General features: G+C 44.6%; 1 protein-coding gene across 1 annotated transcript in view; it reads left to right on the top strand.

The window, feature by feature from the left end:
* Positions 1–26,973, top strand: part of ADGRB1 (adhesion G protein-coupled receptor B1) — a gene marked incomplete at its 5' end in the record, with an annotated part of 265,769 nt that overhangs the window by 51,901 nt on the left and 186,895 nt on the right. The window contains 3 exons of the mRNA XM_081323014.1: positions 17,250–17,357; positions 20,422–20,586; positions 26,327–26,491. Coding sequence (XP_081179140.1) covers positions 17,250–17,357; positions 20,422–20,586; positions 26,327–26,491 — 438 coding nt within the window. The remainder of the gene's footprint in view (positions 1–17,249; positions 17,358–20,421; positions 20,587–26,326; positions 26,492–26,973) is intronic.

Raw genomic sequence — 26,973 nt, forward strand, 5'->3', positions numbered from 1 at the left:
ACTGGAGGTTTTTCAAGAAGAGAGTGGACAACCATTTTCTCAAAGGACATAGGGCCTCCTGCTTAAGCAAGGAGTTGGATTAGAGGACCTGTTATTCCGTTACTCTATTCTGTTAACTGCCAGAGCATACATGAAATCTAATTAAAGTTTGATATGAATATGATCTTCTCAGCCGAGGACAGGTGAGCTGTCTGTCCACAGAAGAGAAAGTGGATGCCTTCCTTAATTTTACACTTTGCTTGGCATTCCCATAAAGTTAAATCATGTAAGAGTGGAAATCTTCAAATGAAAAAGTTTCTAGCACATTAGGCTTTCTTCGTCTCGTTCACATGGACTAATTTGGCCAGACACCCAAGCAAATTCTTCCACAAGTTTCTCCACGGTGCTTGCTCGGTGCTAGCCCTGTTTCCCTTTAGATCTAAAAAAAAAAAAAAAAAAAGCCAGAGCTAAGTGAGGTCCTAAGGGATGCGGTGGCTCAGTGGGTTAGGACACTGAGCTTGTCGATTAAAAGGTCGGCAGTTTGGCGGGTCAAATCCCGAGTGCCGCGTAACAGAGTGAGCGCCTGTTACGCGTCCCAGCTTCTGCCAACCTAGCAATTCGAAAGCACGTAAAAATGCAAGTAGAAAAATAGGGACCACTCCGGTGGGAAGGTAACAGCGTTCCGTGCGCCTTTGGCGTCTAGTCGTGCCGGCCACATGACCACGGAGACGTCCTCGGACAAGCGCTGGCTCTTCGGCTTTGAAACGGAGATGAGCACCGGCCCCTAGAGTCGGAAACGACTAGCACGCATGTGCGGGGGAACCTTTACCTTTTTAAGTGAGGTGATGCGATAAACTGTCATTTGGTAGCCAATAGTAGGTTTTGTTGAAAATAATACGCACAAATCATTGTGTATGGGGATAAGACTGAAGGGTTTCAAAAGGGGAATTTGATTTGACTGTATTCCGACCGTGGCAATCTCTGGAATCAAAAGATTCAAAGAGAGGACCAATGTAGAACTGAAGGGAAATTTCCTGACAATTATAAGAATTGCAAGAGAACAAGGGGACGACAGAGAAGGAGGTGGCTGGATGGAGTCACTGAAGCAGGAGGGGTGAGCCTAAATGGACTCCAGAAAATGGTAGAGGACAGGAAGGCCCAGAAGAATGTTGTCCATAGGGTCACGAGGGGTTGGACACGACTTCGCAGCTAACAACAAAAACAACAACAACAAATCAGGGGAACGGCTTGTCTCTGGAAGCTGTGGGTGCTCCATCACAGGAGGTTTTCAAGAAGAGATTGGACAGCTATTTGTCTGAAATGAGATAGGTTTACCTGCTTGTGCAGGGGGTTGGACTAGAAGACCGTCCATGTCCCCTCCAGGTCTCTTCTGATTGATGGTTGCACCCTTTGGAATCAAATGTTTTGGGTGAGAAGCAACCTGGAATTAAGGAGGAAATTCCTAACAGTGAGGATAATTGGTGCCTTGGTGGAGCAGTGGGCTAATGCCTCCTTAAGTAACACCAGCTGCCTGCAATTAGTGCAGGTTCGAGTCCCACCAGGCTCAAGGTTGACTCAGCCTTCCATCCTTCCCAGGTAGGTAAAATGAGGACCCAGATTGTTGGGGGCAATTAAGCTGACTTTGTAATAATGCCGCTTGTGGGGGGGCCAAAAGCCCTAATAAGCAGGCATATACATAGAATGAAGGCTACTGCTAAGCTTGTAAGCCGCCCTGAGTCTTCAGAGAAGGGCGAGATATAAATGGAATTAAAATAAATAAAAATAAATAAATAATTAACCAGTGGAATTGCCGGCCTTCAGAAGCTGTGGGTGCTCCATCACTGGAGATTTTTAAGAAGAGACTGGACAGCTATTTGTCTGAAATCATCTAGGTATGGGAAGTCAGCCCCCCAGAGAAGGAAATATTAAAAGGGAAGAATATTATATTTCCTCAAAGGATCTTACAGAGGCAGAAAAGCATGCCCAGTTTTTTTCTTAATAGCCCCAAGTCTCCCTTCCCCCAAGCAGAAACCAGCTCTGTAGAAATGCAGATGTAAATAATCCATTCAGGAAGGTTAGAAATGCAGATGTAAATAATCCATTCAGGAAGGTTGGAGGCCTCCAGCTAGAAGCTTAGGAAGACAAAGACACCTAAAATCTACATAGCCCACCCAAAGTTTAAGACAGGACATAATTGGATTTACTCGCAGATGCCAAAGGGACACAGGTCAAAATACATGACACAGGAAATGCAAAGCCTCAAACAGGAACAGGAAGCAACTCCAAACAAAAGGCTCCAGAGGGTATAAAAACCCACTCCCTACATGTACTCATCCCCGTTTTTTTCCTTCCAGAGCCATCTGGCTCTCCTCTTCAATAAACTGCAACCTTCTTCCTAAAGCAGTCGCCATGTTGTTTATTCCCGGCTTGGACTGAACCCTGATGGAGACTTTTCTTTCAACATAGGTTTTCCTACTTGTGCAAGGAGTTGGACTAGAGGACCTCCAAGGTCCTTTCCAGCTCTATTCTGATTGATTGATTGATTGATTGATTGATTGATTGATTGAAGCATAATTGTAGAGCCACCACCACATCACTTCTTTTTTGGCAGTTAAATGTGCAGCGTGCCCTTCCCATCTGTATTTCTATTTTAATTCCTTTCTTTTTTTTAATGTCGTCTTTGAGGTCAGCCAGTTGCCAAATATTCCCATTGATGACTTGATCTTTCAGGGAGATTTGTAGCTCATCTTTTTCTCCCTGCATGCGACATGACTCAGAGCTTGCCTGCATCCGATCTCCATCGTTTCTCAACTTCCCACGAACTCGTATTTTATATCTGCCCTTTATCGGAAGAGAAATGAAACTTTAGCTCCTCCAGACTGGGCCATTAGAGCAAGGAGTGAGCCGTAGCTCAGAATAGACAAGGAGAGGGTGAAAGAAGACTTAGATAAATTCAACTCTCCGAGGCCAGATCGATTGACACCCAAGGCAGGAAGAAGAGGAGATGATCACCGAATTGCTCACGGTGACCTCTGCGAACTGCCGGAGGAGAACTGCTAGAGGGGCAGAAGACGGAGGAGAGGAAAAGTCATCCCTCTCTTCAGAAAGGGGTAGAAGGATCTGTTCAGCTTGACATGCATATTGATTCAGACCAGATGTTCACTAGTTTGGGTCCATGTCCATCCTTCTCTTCAGACAAATGGTTGTCCAATCTGTTTCAGAAGAGACTGGACCACCACTTGTCTGAAATGGTATAGGGTTTCCTGCTTGAGCAGGGGGTGGACTAGAAGACCTCCAGGGTCCCTTCCAACAGAATAACATTCTGTTATTCTGTTATCTGTCTGTCTGTCCGTCCGTCCGTCCGTCCGTCCGTCCGTCCGTCCATCCATCCATCCATCCATCCATCCATCCATCCATCCATCCATCCATCTATCTATCTATCTATCTATCTATCTATCTATCTATCATCTATCTATCTCTATCTCTATCTCTATCTCTATCTCTATCTCTATCTCTATCTCTATCTCTATCTCTATCTCTATCATCTCTATCTCTCTATCTCTCTCTATCTCTCTATCTATTTATATCTATCTATCTATCTATCTATCTATCTATCTATCTATCTATCTATTTATCTATCTATCCCTCTATCTCTCTCTCTATCTATTTTTGTCTGTCTGTCTGTCTGTCTGCCTGCCTGCCTGCCTATCTATCTATCTATCTATCTATCTATCTATCTATCTATCTATCTATCTATCATCTATCTATCTATCTATCTATCTATCTATCTATCTATCTATCTATCTCTATCTCTATTATCATTTATCTCCTCTCTCACCCACCCACCCATCCATCCATCCAGGATTTGCTGCAGGGAGGGGGCCAAAAAGTCAAGGTAGCAAACTACAGTACACTCCTTTCTTTTTAATATTTGGCATACAGATAAGAAAAGGCAGCTCTTCTATCATATGGTGGTGAACCCCCGTCTTTAGTTTTTTGACCCCCTCTCTCTGCAGACACCCCAATATTGTCCACATGGGGGAAAAAGGTAAATAAGCCCACATCTGCATAACTCACCTGTGTATGGTGGGGTGGTTATGCTAAGATCCGATGGCTGCCATGACTAGAACAATCTGGCAGCTACCCAACAGTCATTGACCAGGCAGGAGGCCCCATATATTTATTTGGCCATGACTGATGGATCATGATTATCAAGGATGAATCAATCTGAGGTTTTTGACCCTTCCAGAATTGGCTTTTTCCATATCAGCATAGAAATTCCAAATTGTGCTGAGTTGGTTGAATGCCTTTTAGAACCCCATCAGAGAATCCGTGTGGGTTTTGTACGGTTTGCACGTGCAACTGCCTAGTAGTGATGTTTGCACATCAAACCCCCTGGGAACCATAGCGGAGCCGTTATCTTCCTCCGGGGCAAATTTCAAAGCCAAGAAGTGGAGTCTGTCAGTTGGCAGGTTTTGTTTCGGCAGGCAGCAGATGCCAGCTGTCTACACTCTTCCAAAGCCACATCAGATGCCTTCAAGGTCTGGGAGAAAGCAGGGCTGCTTTGTGGGGTACCGAAGGGAGAATTCCTTCAGGTTAAGCAACAAACAACTCCCCTGCTTGGTATGCTTGTCTGTCTCTGACCGATCCCTCTGCAAAACGGGATTTGTTTGACAGCCCTGTGGTTCGTAGCATTGTCTGTGTCAACGCTGCTAACATCGGATGTTCTTGCTTTGACAATATATGAAGATGCAGCCATTTCCCCCTTAACCTGTGTGTTACTTTTAGAGTTAGAATTAGATGATCCTGGGGAGGGAGGAGGAAGAATGTGTATGGGAATTAGTTAGACATAACAACATCGTAGTAGAGTGTTTTTCCCCAAGGCTGTTTGAAATAAGAGATGATAAGAAATGGCGGGCTGGAGAACTGGAGGGAAGTTCTGCGTTCCAAACCGATGGGAGAATGTGATTTATGACTGTTAATTAGAGGAGGGAATTGTGCTTTGATACTATGTGTCTAGGGGAGGAGAATTCAGATTTTGGCTTCCACCACGTACGTGCCGATGCCATGCTACTCAAATAAAGATTCTTTAAGGCAAACAATGCCTCAAAGTTCTTTGAAGAGTTTCATCTGTCGGAACCATGACAGTCTGTTTAGAGCTTGCTCAGGGCCAAGAAATCTGTACAGGTAGTTCTCGACGTCTGAGCCCCAGAATTTCTGTTGCTAAGTGAGACATTAGTTAAGTGAGCATGGCCCATATTTGATTGCCATATTTGTTAACTGAATCCTGACAACTGTTAAGTTAGGAATATGGTCCTTAAGTGAATCTGGCATCTCCATTGACTTTGCTTGTCGGAAGGTCGCAAAAGGGGATCCCAGGGACCCCACAACAGTATGAGTCAGTTGCCGAGCATCTGAATTCTGATCATGTGACCGCGGGGATGCTGCGATGGTCGTAAGCGTGAAAAACGGTTGTGAGTCCCTTTTCTCAGTGCCCTCACAAGTTTGAACGGTCAATAAACGAACGGTTCTTAAGTAGTGGATTACCTGCAATCCCTTCTATTTTAGATAGGGGGTTTTCTGCTATTTTGGGGGAATGCGGAAAAAGACAGAAGCTTTACGGGTTCAGCATCTTAGCCAACATCCATAGCTTGGATGAGCAAGCCATTGGAAATCTGTGCAAAGGTTGTGAGGAATAGCACAACGAGTCTCTTTCAAATGTTAAAGTACCCAGTTGTTGTTGTTGTTGTTGTTTTGGCAGCTCTCTATCTCCCATTGTTTGCACACAGGTGTGCAGGCCTAGACAATGTGAAGAACGGTTGCTGGGATTGGGTATGTCTAGTTTAAGGAAAAGAAGGACTAGGGCTGACATGATAACACTGTTATAATATCTGAAGGGGTCCATGGAGATTCTCAGCCATCCAGATCACGGTTGTCCCAAAGTTGCTTTTCCAAGAGGCAACTGGACTTCCTTGTTTTTCTTCTGAAGACGTTTCGCTTCTCATCCAGGAAGCTTCTTCAGCTCTGACTGGATGGTGGGGAATGGAAGGATTTATACTCCTTGCAGAAAGCTGGCCATTTTAATTCTTTTAGAGAGTCACTGAGGCCACTTGGAGGTTTATCAAGGTCCACATTCCGAACCGAGAGGACCGCTGGTTTGAAAGAGGGGTCAAAGAGGCCATCTATCTCAAAACTGAACACCCCTCCCTCAACAGAGGGGGAGGGATATGACATCATCTATGTCCAGTCTACAACACAGTCCTTTCAGCACTTCAGCACTTCCATTTGCATCACTCAGGTGCCCCCCCCCCGAGGACACAATAACTCTCTAAAAGGATGCAAATGGCCAGCTGTCTGCAAGGAGTATAAATCCTTCCCTTCCCCACCATCCAGTCAGAGCTGAAGAAGTTTCCTGGATGAGAAGCGAAACGTCTTCAAAGAAAAACAAGAAAGTCCCATTGCATCTTGAAAAAAGCACCTTTGGAACTAAGTAAATAACATGAGTTGTAGTCTCCAAGGCCAGATCCATTCTACCCAGGGCTACCATCTATGTCTAAATTGAACACCCCTCCCTCAACAGAGGGGGAGGGATATGACATCATCTATCTCCAGTCTAGAACAAAGTCCTTTCAGCAGTTCCAAGAAGGCTCCACACCCATTTGCATCACTCAGGTGCCCCCCGAGGACACAGATAAACCTCCCGGTGACCTCAATAACGCTCTAAAAGGATGCAAATGGCCAGCTGTCTGCAAGGAGTATAAATCCTTCCCTTCCCCACCATCCAGTCAGAGTTGAAGAAGCTTCCTGGATGAGAAGCGAAACGTCTTCAAAGAAAAACAAAGAAGTCCAGTTGCCTCCTAAAAAAAGCAACTTTGGGACAGTATCTAAGGGGCTGCCACCAATAGTGTGTGTGTGTGTGTGTGTGTGTGTGTGTGTGTGTGTGTGTGTGTGTGTGTGTGTCAGCCTGTTCTCCAAAGCATCAGAAGGCAGAACACGAAGAAACGGATGGAAGCTAAATAAGGAGAGAACTAAGCAATGATGGAAACTAATCAAGGAGAGAAGCAACCTGGAACAAAGGAGGAATTTCTTGAGAGTGAGAACAGTGGAATCAAAAGAACGGCTTGCCTTCAGAAGTTCTGGGTGCTCCATCACTGGAGATTTTTAAGAAGAGACCATAGAGCCATTGGTGTGTAACAGGGGTAGAGGGTTTTCTGTCTAAGCAGGGGGTTGGACTAGAAGACCTCCAAGGTCCCTTCCAGCTCTCTCGTTCTGTCATTCTGTGCATGCACACTCGGGGACAGAGGGGACAGCTGGAGAAACTCCTGGGCAGGTTTTGCAAAGTCCGAGCTCCGAAAACAAAAGATTTTTGCAGACAAAGGATGACAGGAAAACAGAGTGCCTGATTTTGCAATACAGAGAGTCCTCGGCTTACAACTCTTAGTTTAGTGACTGTTCAAAACTTACAAGGGCACCGAAAAAGTGACTTCTGGGTGTTTTTCACGCTGATGACTGTGGTAGTGTCCCCATGGTCATGTGATCAAAATGCAGAGGCTTGGCAACTGGCATGTATTTGCGACAGTTGCAGCATCCCGGGGTCATGTGATAACAATTGCGACCTTCTGACAACCGGGTTGCTAACTTAACAACTGTAGTAATTCTCTTAAAGAGTGTGCTAAGAAAGGATTAGTTCTAAGGGGGTCAGATAAGGGGTCTGGAGGTTAAACCAAATGATGAATGATGGAGGAAACTACGCATGTCTAGTCTAATGAAGAGAAGGATTAGAATAGAATAGAATAGAATAGAATAGAATAGAATAGAATAGAATAGAATAGAATAGAATAGAATAGAATAGAATAGAATAGAATAGAATAGAATAGAATAGAATAGAATAGAACAGAACAGAACAGAATAGAATAGAATAGAATAGAAAATATGGAATAGAATAGAATAGAATAGAATAGAATAGAATAGAATAGAATAGAATAGAATAGAATAGAATAGAATAGAATAGAATAGAATAGAATAGAATAGAACAGAACAGGAATATGGAATAAATAGAATAGAAAATATGGAATAGAATAGAATAGAATAGAATAGAATAGAATAGAATAGAATAGAATAGAATAGAATAGAATAGAATAGAATAGAATAGAATAGAATAGAATAGAATAGAGCTGGAAGGGACCTTGGAGGTCTTCTAGTCCAGCCCCCTGCTCAAGCAGGAGAGCCTATACCATCTCAGACAGGTGAATGTCTAGTCTCTTCTTAAAAATCTCCAGTGATGGAGCACCCACGATTTCTGGAGGCAAGCTGTTCAACTGGTTAATTGTCTTCACTGTCAGGAAGTTTCTCCTTAATTCCAGGTTGCTTCTCTCTTTGATCAGTTTCCAACCATTGTTTCTCGTCCTGCCCTCTGGTGCTTTGGAGAATAATTTGACCCCCTCTTCTTTGTGGCAGCCCCTCAGATACTGGAACGTTGCTATCATTTAACACCCTAGTCCTTCTTTTGTCTAGACTAGCCAAACCCAAGTCCTGCAGTCCTTTTTAGTATGTTTTAGTCTCCAGGCCTTGGATCATCTTAGTTGCTCTTCCCTGATTAGGGGTGACATGATAGCAGCCTTCCAATATCTCAGGGGCTGCCCCAAAGAAGAGGAAGTTAAGCTATTCTCCAAAGCACCTGAAGGCAGGACAAGAAGCAACGGATGGAAACTAATCAAGGAGAGAAGCAACCTAGGACTAAGGAGAAACTTCCCGACAGTGAGAACAATTAACCAGTGCGACCTTTTGCCTCCAGAAGTTGTGGTTGCTCCATCACCATAACTGGAGGTTTGCAAGAAGCTTGAGCAGAGGGCTGGATTAGAACACCTCCAAGATCACTTCCAGCCCTCTTATTCTATGTTCTACATTTTTCTGCTTCGTAGCTGAAACGGACGAGCGTTTGCAAGCAGGGCCCACATATTTTAACCCTGGCATGCTTCCTTCCATCTCTTGTGCCATGTGGGAGAGCCCTAAGTTATGTTCCCCCCCCTTTCAAACTAAATTAATAAATACATCTGAAACCAAGTGGAAACATGTCAAGCGGGCTTTCCGGCGTAGTAATGGGAAGTGCACATGCCCCAGAATTACGCAGAATCCCTTCCCCCAGCCCTTCCTACTCAGGCTTTGAAAGTGGACCTGGCCCCAGGACCAAAGGAAGGGATGCCGGACCCCAAGCCACATCTGAGACGTTGCACCAGGCAAACTGACCATGGTCTGTTCTCTGCTCTCTCCCCTGCTTAAGGTCTGACTTATTTCCCACCGTGACAGTGACGCTCATCCAAATTTAAGCAGATCGCTCGCTCGTTTCACGAGGCACATGGTTCCTTAATGTGCAATTCTCCTTGCCAAGCCCAAGTGCCCTGAAATGTTAATTTCGTGGTGAGAACAGGGAAGGGAGCTAAAATTAAAAAAACCCTGCCTTGAGGATGAATGTCAGACGGAGCTACGAGGAGGAGGGACTGGAGAACAGGCCAAGATGCAGGAGATAAAGATGCTGTCTGTCAGTAACAGCTTCCATATGTATTTGCTAACACATGACCTTTGAGCAAAAAAAATGGTTGCGTCTGGCCAGACCTTTGTCACATGCTGGCGAACAAGAATGGCGAGTATGGCTATTTGTGTAGTCCTTCCAACACACTCGGCGGGGATCGTCTAGTTTTGCCTCTGCAGACCAGTCCGCTCTTTGCATTTCATTTATCAAGAACTTAGATAAGGTAGATAAATCCTTCTTTAAAAAAAGAAAGAAAAGAACTGCACTGAATAGAATAATCCTTCATCTCTACCTTGACACAACTTCTCTTTGAGGAAAGAATAATGTTTGCGGACAATTGGATACGCAGGAGAGCTTCTAAATTGGTGGAAAAGCAATGGACTCAAGTGTCAGGCATTGACTGAGTCCCAAGGGTGTGTTCCCCCCCCAAAAAAAAAAGGCAACTGTACTTTGTTTTTTTCCTGAAGACGTTTCGCTTCTCATCCAAGAAACTTCTTCAGTTCTGACCGAATGGTGGGGAATGGCAGGATTTATATTCCTCGCAGTCATCTGGTCGTTAGTACTCTCTCTGAGGATTGTTGAGGCCCCTTGGAGGCCTATCTGAGTGGGATAAACTTCCAAGTGGCCTCAACGACTCTCAGAAAGAGTGCAAATGACCAGATGGCTGCAAGGAATATAAATCCTTCCATTCTCCACCATTCGGTCAGAACTGAAGAAGCTTCTCGGATGAGAAGCGAAACGTTTTCAAAGAAAAAAACAAAGAAAGTCTACTTCTCTTTTGAAAAAGCACCTTTGGAGCAACCCTGACCTGACCTGGAGAATCTCGATCGACATTGACTGAGTGTTAGAAAGTTCTTCACTTCTAACTTCATCTTTACTCACCCTTCGGCTTTCCCGTTCTCTGTTAGGTATTACAGTGGGGATCTTCTGTATGTGATGTGTAAAATAGCCTTTGGGTAGCTCCACGTCCTTTTGAAACGTCTTCTAGCTTAATCGCGAAGTTCCCTTGTATATGGATAGCCCAAATAAGAACATCACAGAAGGATAAATGTGTATTGAATTTGGAGCTGAGGGTGGTTCCTATGTGTTGCATGTAAAAATCTGAAGAATATTTCTCTATCTTTTTTTTCCAACCAAAGGGCAAAAAAAGGAGAATTTTGACTAATTTAATGAACGTTATAGGGACGCGGTGGCTCAGTGGGTTAGGACGCTGAGCTTGTCGATCAGAAGGTCGGCAGTTTGGCGGGTTGAATCCCGAGTGCCGCGTAACAGAGTGAGCGCCTGTTACTCATCCCAGCTTCTGCCAACCTAGCAGTTCGAAAGCACGTAAAAAATGCAAGTAGAAAAATAGGGACCACTCCGGTGGGAAGGTAACAGCGTTCCGTGCGCCTTTGGCGTCTAGTCATGCCGGCCACATGACCACAGAGACGTCCTCGGACAAGCGCTGGCTCTTCGGCTTTGAAACGGAGATGAGCACCGGCCCCTAGAGTCGGAAACGACTAGCACGCATGTGCGGGGGAACCTTTACCTAATGAACATTTTAGAATTTGACTGAGGATATTTTATTCCACTACTTTTCCTTCTTCTCTTCTTCCTTCCTTCCTTTCTCTCTTTCTCTTTTTCTTTCTTTCTCCACCACCTTCTTTTACAACTTCTTCAACTCCTTCTTTTTTCCCTTCTTTCCGTCTTCCCCCTCCTTCCTTCCTTCCTTCCTTCCTTCCTTCCTTCCTTCCTACCTTCCTTCATTCCTTCCTTCCTTCCTTCCTTCCTTCCTTCCTTCCTTCCTTCCTTCCTTCCTTCCTTCCTTCCTTCTTCCCTCCTTCCCTCCCTCCCTTCCTTCCCAATAGTACTTAGACTTGTATACTGCTTCACAGTGCTTTACAGCCCTCTCTAAGTGGTTTACAGAGTCAGCATGTTGACCCTCCAACAATCTGGGTCTTCATTATACCGACCTTGGAAGGATGGAAGGCCGAGTCAACCTTGAACCTCATCAAGATTGAACTCCTTTGCACCACCACAGCTTCCTTCCTTCCTTCTCATTTTCCTTCCTTCCTTCTCATCTTCCTTCCTTCCTTCCTTCCTTCCTTCCTTCCTTCCTTCCTTTCCTCCTCCTCCTCCTCCTCCTCCTCCTCCTCCTCCTCCTCCTCCTCCTCCTCCTCCTCCTCCTCTGGTTTTAATATATCACATTCTTTATAGTAGTGTTTCTATGATATAATAAAACCACTTTTCGAAAGGATAGGCCAGATCAATCCAGATTGATACCACCAATATCAGGAAGAGTCAGCAGGCATAAAATTCCAGAGAAGGCATTGGAAAGCTGAAACCAACCTAAAGAGAAACTCTGATTTATCGTATCATCTGCACATTCTCCCCAACAAGAAGCTTTCGATGGCTGACGAGCACCCTGGAAACTAAAAATAAATAATACGAAAGAAAACAGAGTATGATGTCGAGTCATTAACTCATGGGATCTCAACTGGTTCCAAGGAGGAAGATATCAATTTTTCCCACTCAACAATTTCTGCAGCTGTTGCCAGAACAGACTTTGAATTCGGGCTGTTTAGACCCCATCAGCTTTAATTAGCCCGAGTTTGACAGCTGAGATCCAAGATGGTGGCATGGATCTCATTGTGCAACTCATTAGAGGCCAATCTTGGTCATTCAGGGACTCATCAGGTGGAACTTGAATGCCAAGTGAGGGGGGTCAGTTGGAACGGACTCTGCACAGATAGGTGTCATGGTTCCGACTAATGAAACACTTCAAATGATCTTCAGGCATTGTTTATTCTAAAAAGTCTATAATAATGAGAACAAGATGTCGGCACGGCATGGAGAATCAGAATTGGATGTTTTTTGCTTTGACAATAGGTTGGAGAAGAGAATTCATCAAATACCTCTCCAGATCATTGGGAGGAAGTTTGACTTCTCCAATTCTTTCCAATAGAAGTTCTTTGGAAAAGAAGAAACAGGGGAGATATGATAGCAGCATTCCAGTAACTGAGGGGCTGCCACAAAGAAGAGGGGGGTCACATTATTCTTCAAAGCGCTTGAAGGCAGGACAAGAAAATGGTTGGAAACTCATCAAAGAGAGAAGCAACCTGGAATTAAGGAGAAACTTCCTAACAGTGAGAAACAATTAACCAGTGGAACAGCTTGCCACCAGAAATCGTGGGCGCTCCATCACTGGAGGTTTTTAAGAAGAGGCTAGACAGTCACTTGTCTGAAATGGGATAGGTTCTCCTGCTCAAGCAGGGGGCTGGACTAGAAGACCTCCAAGGTCCCTTCCAGCTCTATTCTATTCTATTCTGAATCCAAACCAAATATACTTTTACAGAATACAGAATAGTGAAAGAGATGTTGAAGGTCTTCTGCTTTAATCCTCTGCTCGAGCAGGAGACCCTATACCAGGGGTAGGCAACCTGGGCTCTTTTATGACTCGTGGACTTCAACTCCCAGAATTCCTGAGCCAGCCATGCTGAGGGTAAAGGGAGAAGTTTCCAAGCTGAACCATGCTGGCTCAGGAATTCTGGGAGTTGAAGTCCGCGAGTCATGAAGGGGCCATAGTTCCCCATGCTGGCTGAGGAATTCTGGGAGTTGAAGTCCACCAGTCATGAAGGGGCCATAGTTCCCCCATGCTGGCTCAGGAATTCTGGGAGTTGAAGTCCACCAGTCATGAAGGGGCCATAGTTCCCTCATGCTGGCTCAGGAATTCTGGGAGTTGAAGTCCACCAGTCATGAAGGGGCCATAGTTCCCCATGCTGGCTCAGGAATTCTGGGAGTTGAAGTCCACGAGTCATGAAGGGGCCATAGTTCCCCATGCTGGCTCAGGAATTCTGGGAGTTGAAGTCCACGAGTCATGAAGGGGCCATAGTTCCCCCATGCTGGCTCAGGAATTCTGGGAGTTGAAGCCCACGAGTCATGAAGGGGCCATAGTTCCCCATGCTGGCTCAGGAATTCTGGGAGTTGAAGTCCACGAGTCATAAAAGAGCCAAGGTTGCCTACCCGTGACCTACACCATTATCAGACAAATGGCTGTCCAGTCTCTTCTTGAAAACCTCCAGGGAGGGAGAGCGTCCACAGCTTCTGAAGGCAAACTGTTCCACTGATGAAATATTTTCTCTCTCACAGAAAATGTGTCCTCCGTTCTAGGTTGCTTCTCTCTTTGATAAGCTTCCATCCGTTACTTCTTATCCTGCCCTCAGGTGTTTTGGAGAATAGGTTGACCCCGTCTTCTTTGTGGCAGCTTCTTAAAAACCTCCTGTGATGGAGCACCCACAACTTCTAGAAGCAAGCTGTTCCAATGATTAATTGTCCTCACTGTCAGGAAGTTTCCCCTTAGTTCCAGGTTGCTTTTCTCCTTGATTAGTTTCCATCCATCGCTTCTTGTTTTGCCTTCAGGGGCTTTGGAGAATAGCTCGATCCCACCGCCACCCCCACCCCTTTTTTTGTGGCAGCCCCTCAAATATCATGTCACCCTTCCTAGTCCTTTTTTCTCCTGATGAGGTTCACAAATAGATTGTCCTCCAATCTGAAAGCAGGTCACAGGTCTGAAATACAAATAAAATAAAATGAAATGAAAATGAAAATTGCAGTGCTTCCAGTCTATGTTTTTTGTTTGTTGGTTGGTTTGCCATTTCGGAAAAAAACAGATTTAGCAAGCTCGGAAACAACACCAGCAAATCTTGAAGACCTTCAGATCGGAGGGAAGCGAGACAGAGGGGAAAAAAATAAATAAATAAAGAGCAGGTGGGGATGTGGGACTCATGGGAAGAAGCTTCTTCATAAACTAATTTGAATCCTGAACTTCTTAATTACAAAGCCGCCAGCTTTGTTTAGAAGAAACGGAAGCCCACATTTGGAGCCGAAGAGGAAGCAAATAAATATTTCTGAACATTTCACGGGGGAATTCCCATGATTGTTCGGAAGATCTGCATCTCAACTGTACAGATTGTTTATGACAACATTTTAAATCCCGAAAACAAAAGGCTGATGTTTTGTTTTTTTTTGTGGTTGTTTTTAATTATATCGTGGTATCAAAAATGTTTATTTTGCTGCTGTCTCGCGAGCCATGGCAATAATTCTTATTCAGCGGAGCAGCGATTGTCCCAATTTTGCTGTCTTTGGTTTAATGATATGTTGTATTAGTTTTGAGGGAGGCAAAAAAATGGCTACTCATAAAAATTTATTTATTTATTTATTTATTAATGGGACTTATATCCCGCCCTATCTCCCGAAGGACTCAGGGCGGCTAACAACAATAACATACAATAAATACAGAAATTAAGATAAAATTAAAATTAAAGGCCTCTGTACAATAAATTAAAATTAAATTGAATGCATTAGGAATTAATTGTGCTTTTGCTCCCTGACTACTTCCCCAGCAGCCGAAAGTGCTGCGGAAAATCCTATTTTTGGAATCAAAGGGTCTCCTCAAAATTTGAATATATTTTAGGAACAGCTGCATCCTAAACTAAAGTTGATCGCTGTTAGGTTTTGTTCTCCAATATTGCTTAGATTGCTGCTCTTCTTGGAATAAAACCCACTCTGTGCATGCTTAGAAGTTGCAGCAGTCCAGCTGCAAACTCTCTCTGACGTTCTTCAGTTTGATCTTTTTTTATTTTAAAAAAGCTTCTCTTTGTATTTTGTTTGCAGAGATGCAACTTCTCCTTAAAAACAGGAAGAGGGGATGAAGCTTTCTCTAGGAATCTATGGATATTCTCAGTCATCCAGGTCATGCCTGTCCCCGAAGTGCTTTTTCAAAAGGCAACTGGACTTGGTTTTTTTTTCTCCTTTGAAGACCTTTCGCTTCTCATCCAAGAAGCTTCTTCAGTTCTGACTGAATGGTGGAGGATGGAAGGATTTTTAATCCCTGGCAGTCCTCTTGTCATTTGCCCTCTTTATGAGATTCACTGAGGACACTAAGAGGTTTCTTTCTGTGCCTTCAGGATCATCCAAGTTGTGCAAATGAGAGTGAAACCCTTTTTCAGCACTTCCAAGAAGGCTCCGCACCCATTTGCACGATTGAGGTGACCCTGAGGGCACAGATGAACCTCCAAGTGGCCCCAACAATCCTCAGAGAGAGTATTAACGACCAGATGATTGCAAGGAACATAAACTTTTCCATTCCAAATTCTGCAGGGTTTTCAAAGGCCACAAACTTTAGTAAGCAGATTAAAAAGCCTACAAGAAATATTTTGAGTGGCTGATAACCTGGGGCCATCTTTTCCCAGTTGTATTTGAAGGACCATCTTTTCCCAGTTGTATCTACCTGATCCACCGGAGCTGGGAGTTATATTTACCTGATCCACCAGACCATAGAGACAAAGGAAGGTTCCAGGTCCTCTCTATTAAAAAGGTCCATCTGGTGGGACCAAGAAGAAGGATCTTGAAGGTGAAGGTTCATCCTCTGATCTTGCGGGTTGGTTTCCATATGTTTCGTTACCAGGCTAGGTAACATCTTCAGTGGAGTTTGGGGGACGTCCGTGTCAGTGTTCTTCTGTTTATAAGGGCTTCAGGTGTGGGTATGTCAAGTGAGGCTCCTGTGATGGCTCAGGTGTGAGTCATCAGTGAGAGGCTTGTGATGGGTGTTGGGATGGGGAGGTCAGGTTAGAGCCCTTGGGAGGTGAACTGCTGGTTAGGGGGGGGGCTTGTGTGGGATGGTTGAGGGCCAGTGTTGACTCTGGTGGGCTGGGCGGTTCATCTGGATCCTGAGGAGTTTGTAGGCTGGTTGTAGGTCAAAGTGTCTGTGGATGGAATTGCTTGTGGAGTGCCAAGCTTCGATCAACTCACGAGTGTGGCGGGTGGTAGCGTGGCCAATGATTTTTGAGGTGCTCCAGTCAAACCAGTGCTGTTTTGTGTCAGTGTGGGTAGAGATTAAGATTTGGGGATCGTGGCATTTGACCGCCAGCCGGTGTTCGTGGATCCTGGCTCTTAATTGACGTGATGTACGTCCAATGTAGAATCGGCTGCAATGGTTACAGTTGATTTTTGTAGGCGACCTTGTTTCTTTCATCCTTCTGTATCTTGACTTTGGTCCCGGAAAATTCCAGAAGAAAGGTCTTCTCAGTGGTGGCTCCCTGTTCGTGGAACAGCATCCTTGCAGAGATAAGATTGACTCCCCAATTCGACACTCTTTTGAAAGGCCCTGAAGACCTGATTTTTGCAGCCCATCAAGTGGTTGGTTGGTTGTCCCCAGGAGAGCTTTCCTTACAGTGAGAACAATGAATCAGCGGAGTGGCTTGCCTCCAGAAATTGTGGGGGTTGAACTAGAGGACCTCCAGGGTCCTTCCAACCTGTATGTTCTGTATTCTGTAATGTGAATGGTGGAATCTAAGGCTCTCCACACTTCAGCATCCTCATTTTCAATTCTAATGAGATATACATGGTCTTCCTGTGGATTATTTGACTCCTGCTTTCTCACGGCATTTATCTGAAAAGAAAAGTAGGCACGTCCTCTTCAATAAGCTCTCTTCATGATGGAGGTTTAGGTCACCTTAAATCAGGCATGGGAACATGTAATGGAGTGTTCATTTGTTTGCCTCTGATCTTACTTTCTGAAGGAGGTGGAGACCTTCCATTCAGCCTCCCCTTAACAAAGAGGGCTTCTAGTAATGTGAATTTTTCCTTTCTTGTTCTGCCCTTCAAGCAAAAGTTTGGAGAAGAGGATTCTTGCAAGGGTGTTCATCTAGATTCTTCTTCTCCCCCTCCCCCCCTTTTCTTTTTCTTTCCCTTTTTCTTCTAGCTAATGTACACTATAACTCCCGGAGCCAGTCTCTACGCTCGACAGATAACCGGAAAAGAGACGACGTAGAAGACTTCCAGAAATATGGCTATCCTGCACCGCAGATAGGTACGTAGCCCAAATGTGAGAAAATGAAGGCAATGTAAGAGATCGTCAGCTCCATACGGGATGGCTCAATTTAGCCTGATTTTATTTTCATTAGGGCAGAAGAAACCAAAAGAGGGGAGATTAAACATGGAGAGGCTGTTTGGCCTCCAGATATTCACTTCTAAGCTATTATTGGTCTGTCTTAGACCAACATCCTTAACCTGGTTATAAAATTCACCCATTGGGGGGGTGGGATTTGCTCAAGATTTGGATCCATCCATTAAGCAAACCAGTTGGGCGTGAATAGCAACCTAAGTGTGCAGTGATTAGTGCTTTTTGAGTTGGGTTGTTTCCTTTGTAGACATTTCATTACCCAACTAGGTGACATCATCTGCCCTGATGATGGTTCCTAGTTGGGTCATGAAACATCTGCAAGACCACCCGGAGGCTTCAACTGGTGCAGAATGCGGCCGCGCGAGTCGTGATGGGGGTCTCCCGATACTCCCATGTAACACCTCTACTCCGCGAGCTGCATTGGCTTCCAGTTGCCCTTCGGGTGAGATTCAAGGTGCTGGTGATGACCTATGAAGCCCTAAATGGCTTGGGTCCAGGATATCTGAGGGAACACCTGCTGCCAGCATCAAGTTCCCTTCGTCCAGTGTGCTCCCACAGGGAGGGTCTTCTCAGGGTGCCGGCGGTAAAAGATTGCTGGCGGGTAACACCCAGGGGTAGGGCCTTCTCAGTGGGTGCACCTGCCCTCTGGAACCAGCTGCCTGTGGAGCTCAGGACTGCCCCCGACCTCCGTTCATTCCGCCAGGACCTGAAGACCTGGCTCTTCGAGCTCTCTGGCCCAGGCTAAGAATATTTTTTATTTTAATTTTAACTGGGTTTTAATTTTCTTAGGGTTCTATTTAATCTCTTTTAATTTGTTTTAACGTTTGTATTGACTGTTTTTTAAATGCCCTGTAAACCGCCCTGAGTCCTTCGGGAAAGGGCGGTATATAAATCTAAATAAAATAAATAAAAATAAATAAATAAGAAAAGAGCCAAGCTCAGAGGGCACCACAGACCCCCCACACACACTTCAACCTTGAGCAACAAATATGCTCTTCTACTCATAGCACAATAAGTGTCCTGTAGTATTCTCAGTTTGGCAGTTGACTACACAGCAATTGCTGATGGGCAGTTGCCAGTCCCAGGAGAGTCCTCCGCTTATAACAGTTCATTTAGCGACCGTTCAAATTTACAACGGCACAGAAAAAAAATGGACTTAAGACCCTCTTTCACACTTACGACCGTTGCAGCCTCCCTGCGGTCACGTGATTTATATCCGAATGCTTGACAACTGACTCGTGTTTCTGATGTGAGTCAGTTGTCAAGCATTCGAATACAAATCACGTGACCGTGGGGCGGCTGCAAGGGCCGTAAGTGTGAAAGAGGGTCATAAGTCACTCGCGTTTATGACGTGAGTCCCATTGCAGTGTCCCTGGGATCAGGTAATCTCCTTTTGCGACCTTCGGACAAGCAGACGCAACGGGGGAAAACCAGATTCCCCTTAGCAACCGAGTTACTAATTTCACGGCTGCAGCAGTTCAGTTAACAAATTTGTCAAGGAGGGACGTAAAACGGGGCGAAACTCATTTAGCAAATTTCAATCTGTCCATCCAAATAGAGCTGGAAGGGACCTTGGAGATCTTCTAGTCCAACCGCCAGCTCAAGCAGGAGACCCTAGACTTTTCTTCACTTAGCAACACAAATTTTGGTCATACGTTGAGGACAACCTGCACTGCATATAGAGGGGATTACTTGCACTGCATTGTCAGGAGCAAAAATCTGGTCCACATATGAATGTTCCAAATTAACTGATGTATTGCTACACTATGCACAGCAACCTTCTCAAATAAGGGTCGGCAGCTGGTTAGAGTTAGATCAGGGGTCCCCAGTCCCCGGTTGGTGGACCGGTACCGGGCCATGGCATGCCAACAACCAGTATGCACAAACAAGCAAAGCCCCACCCACAGGATGCAGGCAACACACAAAACAAGACACACTCCGGGCCACGGAAAAACCTCTCTCTGTGGAACTGGTCCCTGGTGCCCAAAAGGTTGGGGACCTCTAAGCTAGGTGACAGTCAACAGTAACCAAGGGGGATGGGACTTTGTGACTGCATAATGTCTTTAAACCAGGGTCTCCAAACTTGGCAACTGGTGGGCTTCAATTCCCAGAATTCCTCAGCTAGCCAGTAAAGGAAAACTCTTGGCTGCCGTCTAGCATAAATGCAGAACTTTGCAGCTCAAATGTGCTGCGTTAGATCAATTAGCGCACTTAATTAACCCAGATAAAGACAGGAGGACTGGTTTAACCCCAGGCAGCATTCCTGCTTTGTTTTAATCTCGGGATGCCCCCAAAAGGTGCTTTTTGCAAGAGGCCACTGGACTTCCTTTGTTTTTCCCAGAAGAGGCTTAGCTTCTCCTCCAAGAAGCTTCTTCTGTTCCAAAATTCAGAATGGAAGAAGCTTCTCGGAGGCGAAGCCAAACCCGCTCGGCAACATGGCTGCATTTATGCTCGTTTGCAATCACGTTTGATGAAAACTTTGCTGTAACCTCAGTATTTATTTCAGTTTGGGGGCAAAACTGTCTTCACAGCAAGCCTTTGGTTCACTTACTGTGGATTTACTTAAAGACACTGCAAGAAAAAAAAAGGTCGTAAAATCAGGTCGTTCAGGTGACTCTTGTGGCCTAACGACTGCAATGGGCAGACCCCCTTGCAGTCGTTTCTTAAGGACTCCCAGCAATGGAACTCTCACTTAATATATCCCCATTGAGCACCTGCATTATTTATATAGCTTGTATAATTGCCTAGTTTTGACCTTGACCTCTCATACAAGAAGATGCTTGCTGTTCTCATTGTCCCACTTAAGGTCAAAGGAGAAAGGTTGGCTCCCCAAGAGAGAGCCTGGAGAATCCATGCCACGTCTCTTCTCTTGACCCGTTTCCGCCTCTCTCTAATGCAAAAACAAAATGGCAGACCGATGGGGTGGTCGACCTCAGGATAAGGTAGTTTCCTGTGTTCTGCACCTTGACAGGTGATCCAGCGGCGGAAGAGTGGTCGCCCTGGAGCGTCTGTTCGACCACCTGTGGGGAGGGCTGGCAGACTAGGACTCGGTTCTGTGTGTCGTATTCGTACAGCACCCAATGCAGTGGGCCCCTCCGCGAACAACGCCAATGCAACAATTCTGCAGTCTGTCCAGGTGATGACCTTCATGCGCCACCCCTCATTCCTTCTCCCCTTCTCTCTTCCAGACATGGGGCAGGGCGTGCTTCTGGCTGAAAGAGCTTCAGAAACAAATCAGATGGGGGAAACCGCAGAATTCTGCAATCTGTATAAATAATGCACACTAAACCCAAGGCCTGAAATAGTTTTGCCTGTTGAGGTCTTGGTGTTCTCTGCGCTTGTTTGTTGCATGAAGACGTTTCACAACCCAACTAGGTAGCATCACCAGTGCAACTGTTACTTGACGAGTTGCAGAATAACAGAGTTGCAAGGGACGTTGGAGGTCTTCTCACCCAACTCTTTGATCAAGCAGGAGACCTTAAAACATTCCAGATTGATGGCTGTCCAATCTCTTCTTGAAAACCTCCCATGATGAAGCACCCATAACCTCTGCAGGCACGCCATTCCACTGATTAGTTGTATTAAAAATGTCTCTTTCCTTATAGCTTCAAAGTCTCATTAAGCTTCCATCTCTTACTTCTTGTCTTGCCCTGAGGTTCTTTGGAGAATCAGTTGACCCCTTTCCTCTCTGTGACAGCCCCTCAAGTATTGCAAGATGGCTATCATGTCACTCCTAGTCCTTCTCTTCATTAGACCAGACGTTCCAAGTTCCCACAACCGTTCTTCCTACGGTTTACCGCAGTAGTGGGATTCAAATAGGTGAACAACCAGTTCTCTGTGTGGATGCTGCTTCCGGAAGTCCATTCTGGGCCTGGGCAACAAAAAAAATAGCTACCGGCTCTGCCGAAGTGATGCGAACCGGCTGAATCCCACCACTGGTTTACGGATGAAGATAGTTGTACTGATGATGTTACCTAGTTGGGTAATGAAACATCTTCCACTCAACAAATAAGTTCAGAAAGAACCAAGAAGCCCACAGTCCAACTCCTAGCTACAGATGTTTGCTTTTATTGGATAGTTTCCCCCTAAGTTGTGTTATTTGTGAAAGGATATCAAGGAACTTGGACTCCGTGCCAAGTCACAGTGGAAAGAAAAATATCACCTTGCGGTTCCTGCCCGCCTGAGCAATTTCACCCACAAGCATATGTTTTCAGTTGTAAAAATAATTCAGCGTGTGCTGTTGAAAAGGGCAAGCCAGTAAGATGGTGGCAGTGGGATGTTAGAGAGCTAATCTGTTTTGTGTTCTCATTAAAACCCCCAATTGATTCTCATCTCCGGAAGTATATATCTATGGAAACTTGGAATTGGGCATGATCAACACTTCTTTAAAATCACATGTATCCTTAACAAGCCACAAAGATATCAAGTGTACCCTGATATGGTTAGGCAGGTGATACAGATACGGTCAGTTGTGTGCCTTTTATGGGATGACACAAAGGAGATGTTGCAACATTTGGTGTCACCTCTAGGAATGAATCCTGTTTAACTCTTGGGATAAAATTCTGGCTGCATGTTAGAGAAGACTTCTGTTTAGTTTAAGAAGTATTAGATCTGAGGGATCTTCGGCAGTCTCTAAGCTTGGCTGTTTTCATGCAGATGTTCCGTGACCCAATTAGGGTCAGTGCTAGAAGGGGTTGGAGGAGGAGGAGGAGGAGGAGGAGGAGGAGGAGAACGATGACTGTGGGGTCCTTGGTGCTCTCTGAGGTCAGTTATTTTCCTGTAGACATTCCATGACCCAACTAGATAACATCATCAGTGCTAGAAGGGAGTAGGGTTTGTGGAAAGAAGGAGGAGGAGGAGGAGGAGGAGGATGACGACAACAACAACTAGGGGGTCTTTGGTGCTCTCTGAGCTTGGTTGTTTTCTTGCAGACATTTCATTACCCAAACTAGGTAACATCATCCATGCTAGAAGGGAGTGGGGTTTGTGGGGAGGAAGAGGAGTAGGAGTAGGAGTGGGGTTTGCTCTCTATTTATATACTGGTGGTTTGCCATGTCAGTGTTGATGGGAGTGTTCTTGAGGTGACAGAGCAAACCAGTTGTATTAAAACAGAGAAAAACCTCATTCCCTCGATCCGCAAGAAAACCACCAAGCTCAGAGAGTAGCAAGAACCCCACAGTCATCGTTGTCTTCCTCCTCCTCCTCTTCACAAACTCCATTCCTTTCTTGCACTGATGATATTATCTAGTTGGGTCATGAAACATCTGCAAGAAAACAACCAAGCCTCAGAGAGCACCAAGAACCCAACATTCTTCTTCTTCTTCTTCTTCTTCTTCTTCTTCTTCTTCTTCTTCTTCTTCTTCTTCTTCTTCTTCTTCTTCTTCTTCTTCTTCTTCTTCTTCTTCTTCTTCTTCTTCTTCTTCTTCTTCTTCTTCTTCTTCTTCTTCTTCTTCTTCTTCTTCTTCTTCTTCTTCTTCTTCTTCTTCTTCTTCTTCTTCTTCTTCTTCTTCTTCTTCTTCTCTTCCTCAACTCCACTCCCTTCAAGCACTGATAATGTTACCTAGTTAGGTCATGAAACATCTGTGAGAAAACAACCAAGCTCAGAGAGCACTAAGAACCCAACAGTCCTCCTCCTCCTCCTTTCCATAAACTCCACTCCCTTCAAGCACTGATGATGTTATCTAGTTGGGTCATGAAACCTCTGCAAGAAGCCCAGGGACCACCCAGCACCCCACAGCTCAACCCTGAGCTACAAATACTCTCCTGTATCAGATGCTACTTTTCAGCATCGCCTTCTGGGGAACTTAGAATGCAATGAATAACAGAATGGAGTATAATTAATGAATTAAGGGATAAATGATCCGCAGAGGCAGGTGATTGACACAGCCAACCCATTGGACCCCAAAGGAACCTGTTTAGGAATTCTGATCCAGCCTAGTTGGATTAGGGATACATCAAACTTGCCATCATGGAATGACTGACCCCTGAAAGAAACTGCTTTGAATTACAAATAGTCCTTGACTTACAACATCTGTTTAGTGACCGTTCGAGGTTACCATGGCACTGGAAAAAAAGCGACTTATGACTATATCATACACAACCGTTGCAGCATCCCCAGGGTCACGTGATCAACCTTCAGAGGCTTGGCAACTGACTCGTACTTATGACGGTTGCAGCGTCATGGGCATCACGTGGTTCTCTTTTGTGACCTTCCGACAGGCAAAGCCAGTTTCACTCAACAAGCATGTTACCAACTGAAACAACTGCCGCAATTCGCTTAACAAGTGTGGCAAGACAGGTCGCCAAATGGGTCGCAAAACCCACTTAACCACTTAGCAGTGGTTAGCTTAGCAGTGAAAAATTTTGGGCTCAATTTCGATCATAGGATGAGTTCTACCTCTCCATGGAATCCATCTTGGAGAATACCAAAAACATCCGAATGGCTTTTTTGGATCTCCGGGAGGGAATATTTTGTAAATCCTCCAGTTTTGAAACCAAATTTCGAACGGGGAACTTAAAAAGGGAGCAAATTCCTTGAGAATCTGCAGCGAAGAACAGCCTTCTCCTTATTAGATCTGCAGCGCCGACTCTATAATGTCTACCTATCTTAACAATGGATGCTTTTGTATTTTAACTGGCGTTCCTTCTCTTAGCTTCCATGCAAGGCGAAGTCTTGCACATATTAAATGCGAATAAGTGGGGCTGCCGCTAATAATGTTTTAACACAAATTTCCAGGAGCCTGAACCCTCCTCAAAAGGCGTATTTAAATATGATTTGGGAGGAGAATGCAAGCTTTAGCAGAATCAAAAAGAGAATTCTCAGAACTGCAAATCAACGCCAAAATTATGGGGGGGAAAGTATTAGTTTTATTTGAGTGGAAACCTCCACGTGGGGCATCCTTAGACTTGCAAATGAATGCTGAGAAATTACGCTTAAAATGTTCGCTGAATATGAATAATACGAAGGTCCTGGACTGCAAGCGTGTAGATTTGATTATCCTCCGGTCAGAAAACAGCAAATTGGTTTCTGCTAAAAAAAGAAACTGCAATTTACTAAGGAGCTTATAAGTGGAAAATGGAACCTTTTTTTTTCTCTTTTCAGCTTCTCTGGAGTGTCCAGTGGGCAATTTTAATCAGGATTTGCCCTGTCTCCCACCCCCATGTTGTCACTGCAACACCTTGATTTATGCTGACCTAAAAATTTGTCTCCAGCTGTTTAATTGGCACAGAATAAATGGGGAAGCTGGAATGCAGAACAAAGAGGCTATAAAACGACAGCCAGTTTGGTCTGTGTACTTGTCTAGGAGTCAGGAGGCTGGGAATTTTAGTCCCGCCTTAGACATAAAAGCTTCCTGGGTGACTTTGGGCTGATCACTAAGAGAGGGTGAGTTCTAGTTTGCCTTAGACAGGAAAGCTGGCTGGGTGACTTTGGGGCCAATCACCAGGAGACGGTGAGTTCTAGTCCTCCCTGAGGCACAAAAGCTGACTGGATGACATTGTGCCAGTTACCAGGAGAGGGTGAATTCTAGTTCCACCTGAGGCACAAAAGCCTACTGGGTGACTTTGGGGCGGTTCTTCTCTCTCAGCCCAACCCCCAACCTCACAGGGTTGTTGCTGTGAGTTAAATAGGAGGCAGAAAGAGACTCGGGTAGGATTACTCTCTTGAGAACAAGAAAGAATAAGAAAGGTGGGGATGAACATCCAAGAAAGAAAGAAATCATAAATAAATGATCAACAGTGAGCAGATACAGAGCCTTCAGAAGTTGTGGGTGCTCCATCACTGGAGGTTTTTAAGAAGAGACTAGACAGTCACTTGTCTGAAATGGTATAGGTTCTCCTGCTTGAGCAGGGGGATGGACTAGAAGACCTCCAAGGTCCCTTCCAGCTCTATTCTACTCTACTCTACTCTACTCTACTCTACTCTACTCTACTCTACTCTACTCTACTCTACTCTACTCTACTCTACTCTATTCTATTCTATTCTATTCTATTCTATTCTATTCTATTCTATTCTATTCTATTCTATTCACTCTACTCTACTCTATTCCATTCCATATTTTCTATTCTATTCTGTTCTGTTCTGTTCTGTTCTGTTCTGTTCTGTTCTGTTCTGTCCTGTCCTGTCCTGTCCTATCCTATCCTATCCTAGTCTAGTCTATATTTTCCTTCTACTCTACTCTACTCTACTTTACTCTACTCTACTCCACTCCACTCCCATCACTCCACTCCATTCCATTCCACTCCATATTTTCTATTCTATTCTATTCTATTCTATTCTATTCTATTCTATTCTGTTCTGTTCTGTTCTGTTCTGTTCTGTTCTGTTCTGTTCACTCTACTCTACTCTACTCTATTCCATTCCATTCCATATTTTCTATTCTATTCTGTTCTGTCCTGTTCTGTTCTGTCCTGTCCTGTCCTATCCTATCCTATCCTATCCTAGTCTAGTTATCTTTTCCTTCTACTCTACTCTACTTTACTCTACTCTACTCCACTCCACTCCCATCACTCCACTCCATTCCATTCCACTCCATATTTTCTATTCTATTCTATTCTATTCTATTCTATTCTATTCTATTCTATTCTATTCTATTCTATTCTATTCTATTCTATTCTATTCTATTCTATTCTATTCTATTCTATTCTATTCTATTCCATTCCATTCCATTCCATTCCATTCCATTCCATTCCATATTTTCTATTCTATTCTATTCTATTCTATTCTATTCTATTCTATTCTATTCTATTCTATTCTATTCTATTCTATTCTATTCTATTCTATTCTATTCTATTCTATTCTATTCTACTCTACTCTACTCTACTCTACTCTACTCTACTCTACTCTACTCTACTCTACTCTATTCCTTTCATTACAGTCCACGGCACTTGGGACGAATGGTCGCCCTGGAGTCTCTGTTCGTCAACCTGCGGACGGGGATACAGAGATCGCACCCGGATATGCAAACCCCCCCAGTTTGGAGGGAGCCCCTGCGAAGGTCCCGAGAAGCAAACCAAGTTCTGCAATATCGCTCTTTGCCCAGGTAATTTGGTAAAGAAACTTTCCGTCCCCTCCCCCCGCCCCCCGCAACATCCTGGACTGGTGGGGAATCGTGATTTTCTATTGGAGGGCGGTGGTAAAATCAGACAGTTGAAAAAGATCCGTGATTTTTTCTTCATCTCCAGATGGGGTGTTCTGTTTTCAAAAACTGGCTGGGCGTTTTTTTCTTTTTCTTTTATACTGTGTTTTTTCCCCGCTTCTGGAGATTGGAGAAAGGACGAGGGTTTAATGAAGGGGAATTATACTGCCGAAAAATGCAGTCCTGGTGGGATGGTACAGGCAGGTAGTCCTCGGCTTATAACCATTCGTTTAGTGACCGTTCAAAGTTACTAGGGCAGTGGGGGAAAAATTAGGTTCTGAACAGTTTTCACATTTAGGACCAGTGGTGGGATTCAGCTGGTTTGCACCAGTTCGGTAGAACTGGTACCTAAATTTTGTTGAGTTCAGAGAACCGGCTGAACCCAT

This window comes from Vipera berus (assembly GCF_964194415.1).
Source record: "Vipera berus genome assembly, chromosome: 3".
Classification (NCBI taxonomy): Eukaryota; Metazoa; Chordata; class Lepidosauria; order Squamata; family Viperidae; genus Vipera; species Vipera berus.